The sequence below is a fragment of the Aegilops tauschii genome, chromosome 6 (assembly GCF_002575655.3).
Source record: "Aegilops tauschii subsp. strangulata cultivar AL8/78 chromosome 6, Aet v6.0, whole genome shotgun sequence".
Taxonomy (NCBI): Eukaryota; Viridiplantae; Streptophyta; class Magnoliopsida; order Poales; family Poaceae; genus Aegilops; species Aegilops tauschii.
Window position 1 is genome coordinate 402,749,236 of NC_053040.3, and position 13,673 is coordinate 402,762,908.

General features: G+C 47.9%; 2 protein-coding genes across 5 annotated transcripts; one reads left to right on the plus strand and one right to left on the minus strand.

The window, feature by feature from the left end:
- Window positions 1-3,011: 3,011 nt before the first annotated feature.
- Window positions 3,012-4,634, plus strand: LOC109758324 (probable glycosyltransferase 7). Its single transcript, XM_020317177.4, has one exon. The coding sequence runs from the start codon at window positions 3,031-3,033 to the stop codon at window positions 4,438-4,440; it is 1,410 nt and encodes a 469-aa protein (XP_020172766.2). The 5' UTR covers window positions 3,012-3,030; the 3' UTR covers window positions 4,441-4,634.
- A 1,308-nt stretch (window positions 4,635-5,942) lies between these two features.
- Window positions 5,943-11,782, minus strand: LOC141020558 (DNA-directed RNA polymerases IV and V subunit 4-like). Of its 4 annotated transcripts, none has more exons than XM_073502262.1 (10): window positions 11,585-11,782; window positions 8,661-8,732; window positions 7,639-7,740; window positions 7,406-7,513; window positions 7,043-7,154; window positions 6,849-6,926; window positions 6,702-6,735; window positions 6,548-6,616; window positions 6,369-6,458; window positions 5,943-6,266 (listed from the first exon to the last, which is right to left on the minus strand). In XM_073502262.1, exons 1-9 carry the CDS (start codon window positions 11,628-11,630, stop codon window positions 6,384-6,386), a joined length of 696 nt encoding a protein of 231 aa, XP_073358363.1. In that variant the 5' UTR covers window positions 11,631-11,782; the 3' UTR covers window positions 5,943-6,266; window positions 6,369-6,383. The 4 variants fall into 4 exon arrangements, with proteins under 4 accessions (XP_073358363.1, XP_073358362.1, XP_073358361.1 ...); XM_073502261.1 differs by having other exon boundaries at window positions 7,406-7,507; window positions 11,585-11,769; XM_073502260.1 differs by lacking the exon at window positions 11,585-11,782 and adding an exon at window positions 8,932-11,529 and having other exon boundaries at window positions 7,406-7,507.
- Window positions 11,783-13,673: the final 1,891 nt, after the last annotated feature.

Consider the following 13,673-nt stretch of genomic DNA (forward strand, 5'->3'; position numbering starts at 1 on the left):
TGTGGGTGCGTATTTTTCCCGGTACATCACAGGGTGGAAGAGCTGGGTTTGCTTTGCAGGATCGGCTCTGCAGGCTGTTGACCCACATGATTAAGATTGGAAGTTGATCTCATATATACAATCTAATCATGGCACATGACTCACACATGTGTGCTAGGGACTAGTATACTTAGACTCGGAAAACTGACATGTTTGATCGTGGTTGGTAACATTGCCAAGGAGTCGTGCGGATCTTTCCGGAAACAGGTGGAATAATAAAACGCCTGGAGGTGGAGTCTATAAATAGGTCCCTACCTCTAGCCTCAAGATGCATTGTGAGCGGCACCACGAAAAAGGCAGAGGAATTAGAGGGTAGACCAGGTAGCCACAAATTTCCAACATCCTAGACCGGGTTTAGTTTTTTATATCTTATTGTTAATGTTGATGCACATACATGATTCTGTTTTGTTACCGGGCGACGTCTACTAATGCTCATGTAAGAGCTGTAAAATTCAGGTTCACTTGTTGGAGTAGTAGTAATAGGAACTCATTTAGCATATCTGCATGCCGGAGAAGCATTACTCAGATTGACAGGCCATTGTTGACGACTCAGTCCCACTATATTTTGGAAAAAGGAAAGGAAGACCAGCAGTAGCAAGTGAAGAGCTTAAAAGGTTACATGTGGATAATCGACTACATCTTAACATGATTCTTTAGCAGAAACTCCTTTGCTGTGTCGAGCTATTGAGCAAACAGATCTTATGTGAACAATAACCAGCAAAATGCAACATATAAATACTTAAATAGCACTATACCATGCCTCGTTCATGTGATCCTCATGTCTACAATTATCAAACAACACAGCATCAACTCATCAGTAACATAGGGCGCTCGAGAACCTCTAGAGTGTTAAAATGGTTGTATAGAGATAGGAAAGATGTTTAAATTCTGTAATCTCTTTCTATCTCTTCTTCTTTTTATCTCCTCCGCCGACATTCTGTAAGGGTCTGTCTAGGACACATCTAAGCTGATGTCCACTCTGTTTGTGGTCTATTTTTTTGTGCTAGTTTTTTTTTATTTTTTGTTGCTGCATTATATATTTGTGGGAGTTTAGATGTGACATCCTTAAAAAACATCTAGATGTGAATTAGACAAACTGATTCGATGTGACATCCTTAAAAAACATCTAGATGTGAATTAGACAAACTGATTCTGTAAACCATCTATCGATCAACATCTTCTTGTAAGCCACGACACTGTTTCTATAAATATAAGTGTGACCCAAGCAAAGGGTTTTACGCTTCCCACAATTCTTACATGGGGCTGCATAGCTACATACTATAAATGAAACTCATCAAGGGTCCCTACACTTGCATGGTGGTGTTCACTTTTGCCCTTGAACTTCATAACTGCAAATTTATGATGGAATGTATTCATATAAACTTGTCTCGCAAAAATATATGCACAACTTGTAGGAGTCAAGATGGTTCAAAATCAGATTTATGCTGCAAATAAAGCAATCTGACCTAGTACAAATTTTGAGAAGATAGAGAAATTTGAAGAAATAGAATTTTCAGCGATTCTTGGGCATCTCCAACGCTATGCATCAAACGGACGCCCCCAAGTGTCCGCGGACACGTCCGACACGGACATTCTGCCTGGCGTCGGGCATTCAATGCAGTATCTCAAAATGTCCCTCATTTCGAACACTTAAAACATGAAATTCAGATGAAATTTAACCAAGCTCAATATATTACGTGCAAACCAACAAAACTTAATGAGTTCTGCAGAAATTAAGTTAAACTAAACCAATGTGAAAAGAGGAAGTAAGAGGGACCATGTTAAAATTTGCCAAATAACAGACAACAAACTTGATAGGCATGGCCTCCGAGGCACCTCAGCCCACCACCGTCATCTAGGCCTAGACCCGGCCACGTAGAACGCGGCTCATTCCGGACCACTTCCTTTCTTTCTTTCCTCATTTTAGTGTGCTGCGAACCAACTCCACCAATCACATGTACTCCTATGTGCCCAGACACTTTGAGACGTGCGGTTGCACCTGCGGACAAATGAGATTTCAGTGGGCATGTTCGCGCACACTGCTTTTCGGTGGGCATGTTCGCGCGCACTGCTCGGACACGTCCGCTATGAGGGTTCAAATTAGCCCAATCTGATTAAAGATGCTCTTAGTTGATCTTGTTCACTGGTCGGTATCACTGGGGGTGTAGTAGACTAGTGGGTCGTCGATGTTCAAGTTCCGGGTTTTTGGGCTTTCTACCGAGACGGCATGCATGAGCATGAATGATTCAAGATGCTCTGCACACGCAAACATCTGCGATTCTCAAAACAAACAAAAAAAAAGACACAAAATTCTGCTCTCAGTATTCTGTCTGAGCACGCAGATGCAGTCCATGGCCACGGGCTGCTCGGCAGGCAGTCACAGTGGCTGCAGAAAGCCGGAATCTCGTCGTGCACTGCACTGGCGACGGCGCATGCAGCACAACACTTGGCAAGCCAGCCACCCCGCCGTCCGGAGCCGCGTGCGCTCGCTCAGTTGCTTGCTTGCTGCCACACACGATTTACCATGCATGCCACTCTTTCAGTTCGGAATTCAGAACTACGGTTCACGTACAAAAAAGGTTGCAAAAGTAGATCGAGGACATGAAAGTATCTTTCCATCGAGGCACGTTGGTTAAGGGGAGAGGAGGCAACAAGTCAAGCGATCTTGTTGTGCCCGGCCGTGGAGCCAGCCAGGTCACCGCCGGGTGCCGGCCGTCACCTTTTGGCTGTTAGTCCGGGTTTGTTATGCATGAAACAAACCAAAATGCGCCTGTCATTTCCGTCCCCTCTCGCTCATGAAAAAGGGTCGTAATCTTCGATCCGAAGCCGCGGCTGCTTGCGACGGTGCCCTCTTCCATCTGTTATCCAGTGCACCTCACTCGGACGCAACGGATACGCCAACCCAATCCCGCACCGCAGGCACGCTGTACGTGCCACCGGCTAAACGACTCGCGGCGCGGCTTTATATGCCCCCTCTCCGCTCGCCTCACGATGCCAGCCAGCCAGGACGCCCCATGCATGCCATCGCGGCGCCTGCGGTGCGCTGGAAGTACTACAGCGCCCCGAGACGGCCAACGGCACCGGGCTGCTCTGGTTCGCATCACTGGCACTGGCACCGGCATGGCGCGCTCCCTGCTCGGCGACGCGCTCCTCTTCTCCGCCGGCGCCGCGGTGGGCGCCGTGCTGCTTCTCACGCTGGCATCGCCCTTCGCTCCGCCCGCCGTCCTGCTGGGACGACGGTCGTCGTCCGCTGCTGGCGGCGGTGGTGATCGGCGCACGTTCTATGACGACCCGGAGGTGACGTACACCGTGGACCGTCCCATCACCGGGTGGGACGAGAAGCGCGCCCAGTGGCTCCGCGCGCACCCGGAGCTGGCCGGCGCCGGCGAGGGGTGCGTCCTGATGGTGTCCGGCTCGCAGCCGACGCCGTGCCGCTCCCCCACGGGCGACCACGTGCTGACGCGGCTCCTCAAGAACAAGGCGGACTACTGCCGCCTCAACGGCGTGCAGCTGCTGTACAACACGGCGCTGCTCCGCCCGTCCATGGACCGGTACTGGGCCAAGATCCCGCTGATCCGGGCCGCCATGGTGGCGCACCCGGAGGCGGAGTGGGTCTGGTGGGTGGACTCGGACGCCGTGCTCACCGACATGGACTTCCGCCTCCCGCTGCGCCGGTACCGCGGCCACAACCTCGTCGTCAACGGCTGGCCGAGCCTCGTGTACGACGAGGCGAGCCCGTCGTGGACGGGCCTCAACGCCGGCGTGTTCCTCGTGCGCAACTGCCAGTGGTCGCTCGACTTCATGGACGCCTGGGCCGCCATGGGGCCCGACTCGCCGGACTACCGCCGGTGGGGCGCCGTGCTCACGTCCACGTTCAGGGACAAGGTGTTCAACGAGTCGGACGACCAGTCGGCGCTGGTGTACATGCTGCAGCACAAGGGCAGCCCGTGGCGGGCCAAGGTGTTCCTGGAGAACGACTACTACTTCCAGGGCTACTGGGTGGAGATCGTGGGGCGGCTGGGCGAGATCGCGGCGCGGTACGAGGCGATGGAGCGGCGGGCGCCGGCGGCGGCGCTGCTGCGGAAGCGGCACGCGGCGAGCTGGGACCACGCGGCGTACGCGGCGGCGAGGGAGGCGGCGCTGGCGGGCGCGGGGCTCGCGGAGAGCGGCGTGCGCGGGTGGAGGCGGCCGTTCGTGACGCACTTCACGGGCTGCCAGCCCTGCAGCGGCGACCGGAACCGGGACTACTCCGGGGACAGCTGCGACGACGGCATGCGGCGCGCGCTCAATTTCGCCGACGACCAGGTGCTGAGGGACTACGGGTTCCGGCACGCCGGCCCGCTCAGCGACGACGTGCGGCCGCTGCCGTTCGATTACCCCGCGGCGGCCGGGAGGCGCTGACAACCAAACCGGGGCGGCGGCGAGTCGGTGGGGTTTTGTCTTTGTGCTGCTGTGCTGTGCGTGGCTGCCCGCTGTCGCTGGTGGGGTTAGCAACGAAAGTCATGTACTTCAGCCGTGGGGTTCAGTAGATTTGATGTCTGCCGTTATCCATTTTCTCATACCAATAAAAAGTTGCACAGTAACTGTCAAAAAAAGTTGCACAGTACTGTATACACCAGGCCATTCGAGGGTTTATGCAGTGCTAGTACTAGCAAAGCAGTTTCCTTCCAAAAGAAAGAAAAGAACTAAAAATTAGAACCAGGGATATTTGATAGTTTTAGACAGCAGATTCTCACAGAAAAAATATCAAAACCGAAATAAACTATTAGAAATCAACTTTGCCAGGGAAGCTAAATCTAGTTCCAACCCATTTTCAATGCAATTGGCTGAAGTATGTTCAGGCATAAAATCGAATTGGTTGTAAAACTCATAAGGATCCACTTTACGAAGATCCCATTTTGTTCCAAAAGCTCGTAATCTTCTTCTCTGCTAATAAAACCTACTCCTTCAACTCACTCTAAAGAAATTGGATTATGTGTAATAAGTTGTTGATATTCAACAACCCTACATAAAAAATAAAAAGTTGCACAGTAACTGTCAAAAGAATAAGTTGCACGGTATACACCACGCCGTTTTTGTAGTCTTCGAGGGTTTATGCAGTGCTAGTACTAGCAAAGCAGTTTCCTTCCAGAAGAAATAAAAGAACTAAAAATTAAAACCAAGGATATTCGATAGTTTTAGACAGCAGATTCTGATAGAAAAAATATAAAAAACTGAAACAAACTATTGAAAATCAGCTTTGCGAGTGAAGCTAAATCTAGTTCCGAGCCATTTTCAATGCAATTTGCTGAAGCATGTCCAGACGTACTTCAGTGGCAATCGACAGGTGATTCAGAGCCAATTGAAACTGAAACAAACAGGTCAGAGAAAGGACTCAAATCAATGCCGAACTAGGAAAACAGGAATGTCCTCAAAGGAGAATTTGCTTAGCGGTTCAAATGGTCCTATGCACCCCCAAGCAAACTTTGATAACCTAGCAGTCTCTGCAAGCAGCAGATATATCTAAACGCACCCAAAAAAAAGCAAGTGAAGGGTGAAAAATAAAACCAATGTAGTAGTAAACAAAATAGGTTTTATGTTGGATTCCTAAGAGCAAAATAGGTTGCTTTGATGTATAGGATTCTCAAAACACAGGAATAGAACAAACAGATGATTTACAAAGCTACAGGAATAACAATGTATGGAACATTCCTAAGGATCTAAATCCTCAGTCCTATAAGATTTCTTTGAATCAAAGGAGCCCTAAAACTGCTGAAACTACAAATTCAAATCAAATAGGTTTTTATGTAGGATTGCTAATCGTTCTAGCTAAAACCGATGAACCTACAAATTCGTTCTGCCCTACCAGAGCTGCCGTCTACAGAAAACCCAAACTAGAAGTAAAAAGCTGCACCCAGAAGAGATACGATTCACAGAGAAGTAAACTACAAATGCAGAAACACACAGGCCGCAACAACAATATTCATCGTTCAGGCGTGCCAGACCATCGGGCATAACTTGGCAATTCAGAGTACATCACCTCAACAACTAGCTAAACCGGCAGCTAGACACAAGCTAGTTTCCAAAAGTCAAAGTTCAACCAGCCAGACCTAGAGCTGGCACACAGGTGCACAGCACGGTTTACATACACACAACTTGATTTCGGCCCTCGAAAGAAAGAGCTCGATTTCGGTGAACAACCATACACCACAGAGACCCCCGTTACGGATCCTTCATTGCCCGATCAGCTGCATATATGGTTAAGATTAAGACCCATTCAGAAATTTAGATCATAAAGAAAGGCGAGCGATCAGGAAGAGGTGTGGTTCAAAGATTCGCCCCAGGATTACCTGTGTAGCTGAGGTTCACTTGGAGGCTTTTATGTTAGCGAGGGCAGCAAGAGCCTCCACGATCTTGCCTTCATTGATCGACCTAGTAGCCTGTGCAAAGAAATTTGGATTTTGCAGGACTGAGTTCCTGGTAAAATATGAATTGGCATATATCCCAAATGTCAGCAAAAGACACTGACCTTGAGAGACGGTATCAGTGCATAAACCTCTTCGATGGTCTCAGGCCCAATGTTTGCTATCATGCATATCTGTTACAGGTACAACAAACCGTTTTATGTTTGAGAAGAGGGAAATGAGATACAAGAAGGTGAGAGGAAAAGAAGGCTTACGAACCTCGCCATCATTAACACCATAGTCTTTAAGAGGTCTGCAGCTACGAGTCAAGGAAATTAACTACAAAGTGGTTGCTTGGGGAAACAATTTAACTGCGTAACCACAATGCAATCTCTAATATTAGTTCTTAACCAAAACAAAGGATACTCCAGGATTTCTTTCACCAACTTCGCAGAGGTGAAGTGATTTCCTTCTTTTGCATATTGAAAGGCCTTGTCAAACGACCTGCCGGTGCAAGAAGAAAAGATTAAACATGGAGTCACACAAGCTAACAGACTGGAACACCACGTAAACAATTATTAGCGGAACATAACAGAATTAAAACAAGAGATATTCCTTACTCGGGAATTTTTATAGTCGGATCCTCTGATAAGATAGCCATATGTCCTTGAATTTTCTGCAACATTTCTGCTGCTTCACAGTTCGATAACAATATAGAATTTGGAGGCATATCTGCAACCAATTGTTATGAGGGAATCAGATTGCCTATTTTACGTTTAGACAGAAGGGACATTTGAAAATCATAATATAAGATGTGTGCCCGTTTCAAATGATGTAAAACTAACAATCTCATTATACGGAACTTCTCAAGTAAAGAGCCTACTGAAATTCCATAAACTACCGAACTTTAACTACTATTAAGGTTACTATGCCAAAAATAAGCTTCTAGAAAAATAGAGGATATTTCAATGGAAGGAACTGACCAAGCTGAAGCTTTAGTTCTGCATCAGACATTGCAGGCTTTGCATTTGATGCGGAGCCCTTCCCGCCTTTCCCAGCACTAAATGCCTTCCCTCCTTTGCTACCTTCTCCTATGAGAACATAATACATGAAAGACACAGAAAGGCAATCTATTGTGTAACTAGAACTTTCAGTTTTATCGGCAACTCTTGAATGGATGAATGTATAGCAAAAGTACAAAACGATGCATCCATACCATTAGAAAAGGATGAAGCCTTTCCACCAGTTTTTAGGCTATCAGATGAAGCTTTCCCATTTGACTTGGAGTGTGTGGGGGGAGCCTCTTCTTCAAAAAAATCTAAATACAGGCAGTGATATATGAGGTTCTTGTATATTTTAAACTATATATCAATACAGTATTCACATTGACTTATTTGGTTTCATTCAACTATCCGGTAAATTTTAGTGCTTATTTATGTACTGTGATCAGATATCCTGCCCTATCAAATACTGCAATAGTTACAATGTAAGCAGCTCAATGATTACCATTTATTATGCACAGCCATAAATTGGTGAAACAAAACAACAGTCTTGCCTTCAACTACAAACGATATGAAGTGTCCTTTCACACTCAATGTAATGGTAAATAACATCAACTATGAGCAAATAGTCAACGAATCATCTGCAAATAAAACCAAAGGGGAACCACAAACATGGTATATAATTCTCTTCCGACATTTTTTCTGTAGTATTTGATGAATCCTATGAAGGCTGCCAAGATAAGTATTTGGGGAGCGTAGAAGGTTGTGGGACTCTTCTAGTTAAATGATTCTTTAATCTTTACTGGAACAAAAAGTATCATTTCAAGTTTTCAAACAGAAAAGTTTACTACCTTCTTGCTAAAGATGCCCTAAGCCCTAGGGTAGCAGGGTACAACCGTACAAATGGAATTTTCTTGACAGTGATAAATAAAGCACAACGATCATATCAGACAGATAGCTCGTAAGGTGCTAGCAGACACAACTGATATTCTTTAATTCTTATAACAAAAGCAAATACCAAAGGATTTTCTATGGAGCAGAGCTGTTATAAGTGTAGTAAAACTAGATTTAAGTAGAACAGCAGTGAACACATGTGACTTGGCATGCCCAGAACAAGTAGCCAGACATAAAACATATCATAAGAAGGATAATGTGAGTTGAAAATAAAAAGGATTTAGTCCAATAAATAAACTGTTGCCTGGAAAAAAATTAATGAGGAGTTGGGCAATATTATTACCATCAGAATCAGAATCAGAATCAGAAAGGTGAATAACATCATTAGAATTGTTCTGCCTTCCGTTCGATGCTCCTGCAAGAATAAAACAGGTAAGAAATCTGTCAAACTCTAAACTTGCCTTCGAAAGCTCAACTTCTCAAAAAACACAGCATTCATTTTGATGAAGCTGTAAAATCATCAATCATCATATAACAGGATCACACAACTGAACAACAAAAAAACATACCATAAAAGCCTTAGATTAAAAAACTTCCCTGTCAAACATAAATACCTTTATTCTGTTCAGGTTCGGCACCTGCGACGGTGCGGGGGTTGTCGCTCCGGTTTGGCATGGCAGAGGATATTACTGGGCGGGGCATGGAATGTCGAATATCCTGCGCGTTCTGAAGGTAGTGGCCGTGCGAGGCGGCGCTAGGGTTGGCGCTCAGGTTCAGGTTTGTGTTTGGGTTCAGTGTGTGGATGGAGTTGCCTGAGCTGGCCATGGCAGATTGGCGATCCTGCAGGCGGCCCAAGGCGGCTCTGAGGTTAACACTCAGGTTCTGGTCTCGCCTGTAGGAGTTGAGGTATCGGAGATCCTGCGGGTAGTGAAGGTAGCTGCCGGGCAAGGCGGAGCTAGGGTTTGCATTTAGATCTGGAATGGGGAAGGAGCGGGGCATGGGGAAGGAGATGGCTGGGCGGTGCATGGCGAAGGAGATGGCTGCGCGGTGCATGGCGAAGGAGATGGCTGGGCGGGGCATAGGGGGATGAAGATCCTGCATGTGGAGGTAGGGGCCGCCGTGAAAGGGAGAGGTGGCCGAGGGGTGAGAGTAAGGGCCGAACGGCGGCGGCGGGCCAAACGGCGGCGGCGGGCCGACGGCGGCAGGGAACGTGGGCGCAGCGGTAGGAGGCGAACCGAAGAGAATACCCATGTCGAAGGGAAGATCGGGGTTGTTAGTGTTCGGATTAGGGTTAAGGTTTCTCGATGGAGGCGCCATGGGAGGCGGCGGCGGAGTAGATCTGGAGAAGAGGGGAAGAGGAGGAAAGTTGGAGGTGGGATGAACCGGAAATGGAGGTCAATAACTCAATATATAGGCGCTGGTTGTCTTGTTGCTGTTGTGCCCCGCAATTTCACTTTATTTGCGCCCCGCAATTTCACTTCAATTGTGCCCCGCAATTTCACTTCATTTTGACTTAAGCCTCTCAGTTCCAAACAAGTCGCGGTAGGCTAGAGTTGAAACCCATAAGATCTCGAAACTAAGTCATGGTTCTGCCACGTGGATAGCTAACTTGCACGCACCCATGCCCATGGCTAGTTCTTTGGTGATAGTGCTGCTAAATATTGCTATTTTAAATTAATTCCAAAAACACCCAGTACAATATGCAGACTTGATACATGTACATCACTCCATTCCACGCATTCCAACAAGACAACAAGGTTGTAGTGTGTGTTACTAAGATGCTGCGAAATAGATAACCTATTACTTCAAATAAGCAAGGGATAAATCATCATGTTCTCCAAAGTAGTATATTCTTGAGAGAGAATTTACGGCATGTCGTAAGCCGTTCTAACACAGGTACGAAAAAACGCTAACTATCACAGAACCACGAGCATACCACACATGTGATATTTCAGAATAGGCATATACCTCAGTTTCTAGTTTAGTTCTACATTTGATCCAAGGATTTTCCTTCACCAAAATAGTGAAGGTTGGATTAACTAAGGGGCTGCTTGGTTCCCAGCCACACTTTGCCACATATCAAGTTAGGCGAGTTTGACCAAGTTAGGTGGGTGTTTGGTTCTAGCTACACCTAAGGCAAGATTCTTTTTGTTCAAAATAAGTCCACATGTCATACACACAAAAAGTGTGGCAATCCAAAGTGAGGCTAAGAATTTGAGCACCTAAGCTAAGGCAATTAGTTACCAACCAAACATGCCCTGCATTAACAGCCGACCTTCCTCTGCAGAGCAGAAAAAAGAAAGAACACACCAAGATGCTCAAGCATGGAATTTAAATATACAGACCAAGCTTATGTGCTTAACTGCACCAAATTCAACAAAAATTCTTCCAAGGAACGCATGCAAGACATATCCATGGATATTCGCTCTCTTGTTGACGGGAAGGACCATTCGTTAGACTAAAACCCTTAGGAATCGCTAAATTTAGCCATGCACTTGTGCATAAACACAAATGATCCATTTAGTGTTACCTTATACACAGGCAAACAGAACCAAAACCTATTAGGCTGCTAGTGATTCCACAATGCCCAGCAACCTTTAATGCATCGTCATTTTGAGCAAGCTGTGTCACGATCAACTCAATTACATACTTTTCCAGCTTTCCTTGAGACACCAAATTATAAGAACCCACCCACACCACATATCAGTGTGACACAACCAGTAGGAAAGTTGTTAAGATTAATTTGGTAACAAATATTAGCCAGATGTATTTCTATAAGCGCACATAACAGATGGTCCAATCCAATTCTACGATCCAAAGGGCATTGTCAGGAAAAAAACTCTTAAGGACTGGAACCCTTCTCAAAAGTCCTACAGTCGAAAGAGGCCCTGCACAAACAGCTCTGTTTTGTAGTGGATATATCAAACCCATAACAAAATCCGACCAAAACCACATAATAAACAACCAAATCATAAGCCCTCGCACCGATCAAATTGGATCTAAACCTTCTCCAATGGCCAAAATTCATGTCCTTTCGATGCCCAACCGCCAGGGCACCAGTACCGTGACAACAAAAACCCTCGGCGCTCTGTAAACCCTAATCCCTGGCCATTCGCATCGGATCCTACTCGATAGACGCCGAAGATCCCGACACCCACCGGGTTTTATCCGGTGAATGTTGCGTTGGTCGAGGGTTGAGACGACATCGACGCAAAAAAAAATACGGGGAAAGGGGGGATAAAAGAAAGGGGGGTGAACGGGGATCACCTGACTTGGACGGGGGGTAGGACCCTTTCCCTCCCCTGTTCGCCATTGCGGAGGAGAAGGCGGTGGTGATCAGGAGGCGCCTGCCGGAGTCGGCCGCGTCGCTCTCGGCACCGACGCCGCACGCGCCCCGCTGCTCACTGCTCGCTGTCGCTGGCGAGGAGACGGAGAGTGACAGTGCGGCCTGCCTCTGCCCGGATGTATTGACGGGTTTATAAAGTTGGGCTGGGGAGTTTTTCTTTTTTTTGAGGCAAAGTTGGGCTGGGGAGTGAGAGAGAGAGGCTCCGCAGTCGGGCTCTGGGCTCGGATGGACTATGGGCCCATGAGTCGATGTTCTGCAGTCCGGACGAGGGCCAATTTCAACAAAATACAATTGTCTCCCCCCTCAAAAAAAAAATACAATTGTCTAAAAAAAATGCAACCATGGTCGGATACATGATGATGCAAGCGCCACCGACTGGTGCCCAACCGGAGGATCCGCAGTGCCTCGTTGGGGACCCATTCCCTCCTCCACTCCCTCTTATAAGCTCGCAGGTGCGGTAATTTTCAACAAATTGCTCCGTCAAAACCACACAAAAAAACACCACGGCAACGAGGAAAAAAAGATGTGTGCATAGGGGCCAGGAAGAGTAGGGCATGGGAGCCCAAGTTTGGGCAGGAGTGCGACTTGGGGCTGCACGGTCGGTCGCCGGCTTAGGGGATCTCTCTTATTGAAGCAATCTAGGGAGAAGAAGAGAGAGCATGAGAGTATCTACGATCACAGGTATCAAAAATATATCTGCGTCTAGGCGTGTCCGCGGACAGTGACTGATCAGCATGCAAAATTTTGATTTCACAACTTGATACCTCATTTTCAAATTCTCAAATCCATACAATTACATGCCACGTAAAATTAATCTACATTTTCGCCAGTAACCATCCTTGTTGTTCCGACCGTGTCCATGTACAGCGGCCGGCTTAACCCCTCGAAGTGAAGGCGCAGTTGCCGGCGAGGTAATGTAGGACATGTGACACGGACCGGCTCACGGGACTCGAGGCGCCTTCATCTCCCATGCCATGCTCTTCCTCGTCGGAGTCCACAATCTGTTCGTTGCAACTGGGCATGAGGTCGATGATGGATGTGGCGAGCGGTCGGGCCGGACGGCCTGCGGCTCCGCCTTCGCTGCCTGGGCAGCGAGAGCTTCCGTGGCCATCCGCTCTTGGTGCCTTGCACCTCGCGTCTGCAGCGTGCTTGCCATACACCATGTCGACATTGACCTCCGGCTCGGAGCCCACCCCCGCGGGGACGACGCCATCGAATGGGTTGCGCTGCCATCCCGGGGTTCAGCTGCCAGACGGCCTGCACTGCGTTCGGCAAGGCAGGGGTACAACGCCTCCCACCACGAGCCCCCGGCAGATCCAGTCGCATTCACGCGGACACAATGGATTCCTAGCGATATGAGCCCGTCCACGATCGGGCGCACTCCTCCCGGGAGCGATGGAGAGCCACACGGACTGCTATCTCCTTCTCGGGACTGTAAGGGACAAGGTCCCAGTCAACGGGTCTAGACATCCCGGAGTTAGATTCGCTGCCTGCCATGCTAGAAACGGACGGATTTCGACGAAGGAGAGCTTGGGGGAGAGGGGAGTGAAGTGGAGTGTGGCTAGGGTTTCTTCCAGAGTGCGGATATGGTTGAATATATGTGGGTCGGGTGGGCCATTATAGACCGGATCCAACGTGGCTGGCACATCCGGGCGTCCCTATCTCCGCCCCACATATGAATATGGCGGTTGTCGGTCTGCTCGGACGTTTTGGTTGCGCTTTCAGGCGTCAGGTTGGATAGCGATTCCGCGCCCAAACAGTGACCGAGCAGGCCATCTCAGCGTCTAAGAAGGATGTGGAGCGTCCGGTTGTAAATGATAGGATAAGAAAATTAAATTGAAAAATAGTAAAACCGGGTGACCTACGAGACTTCTCAGTGTTTAGACAACATCATCCGCCTGATCTACAAACTAACGGGTCTGATCAACTAGCAGGGCAACTACAATGCGCACATGCTAATTTCACCGCTCGATCGTGTGTCAACTGGGCCTACGTAGCTGGGCAGCCGCT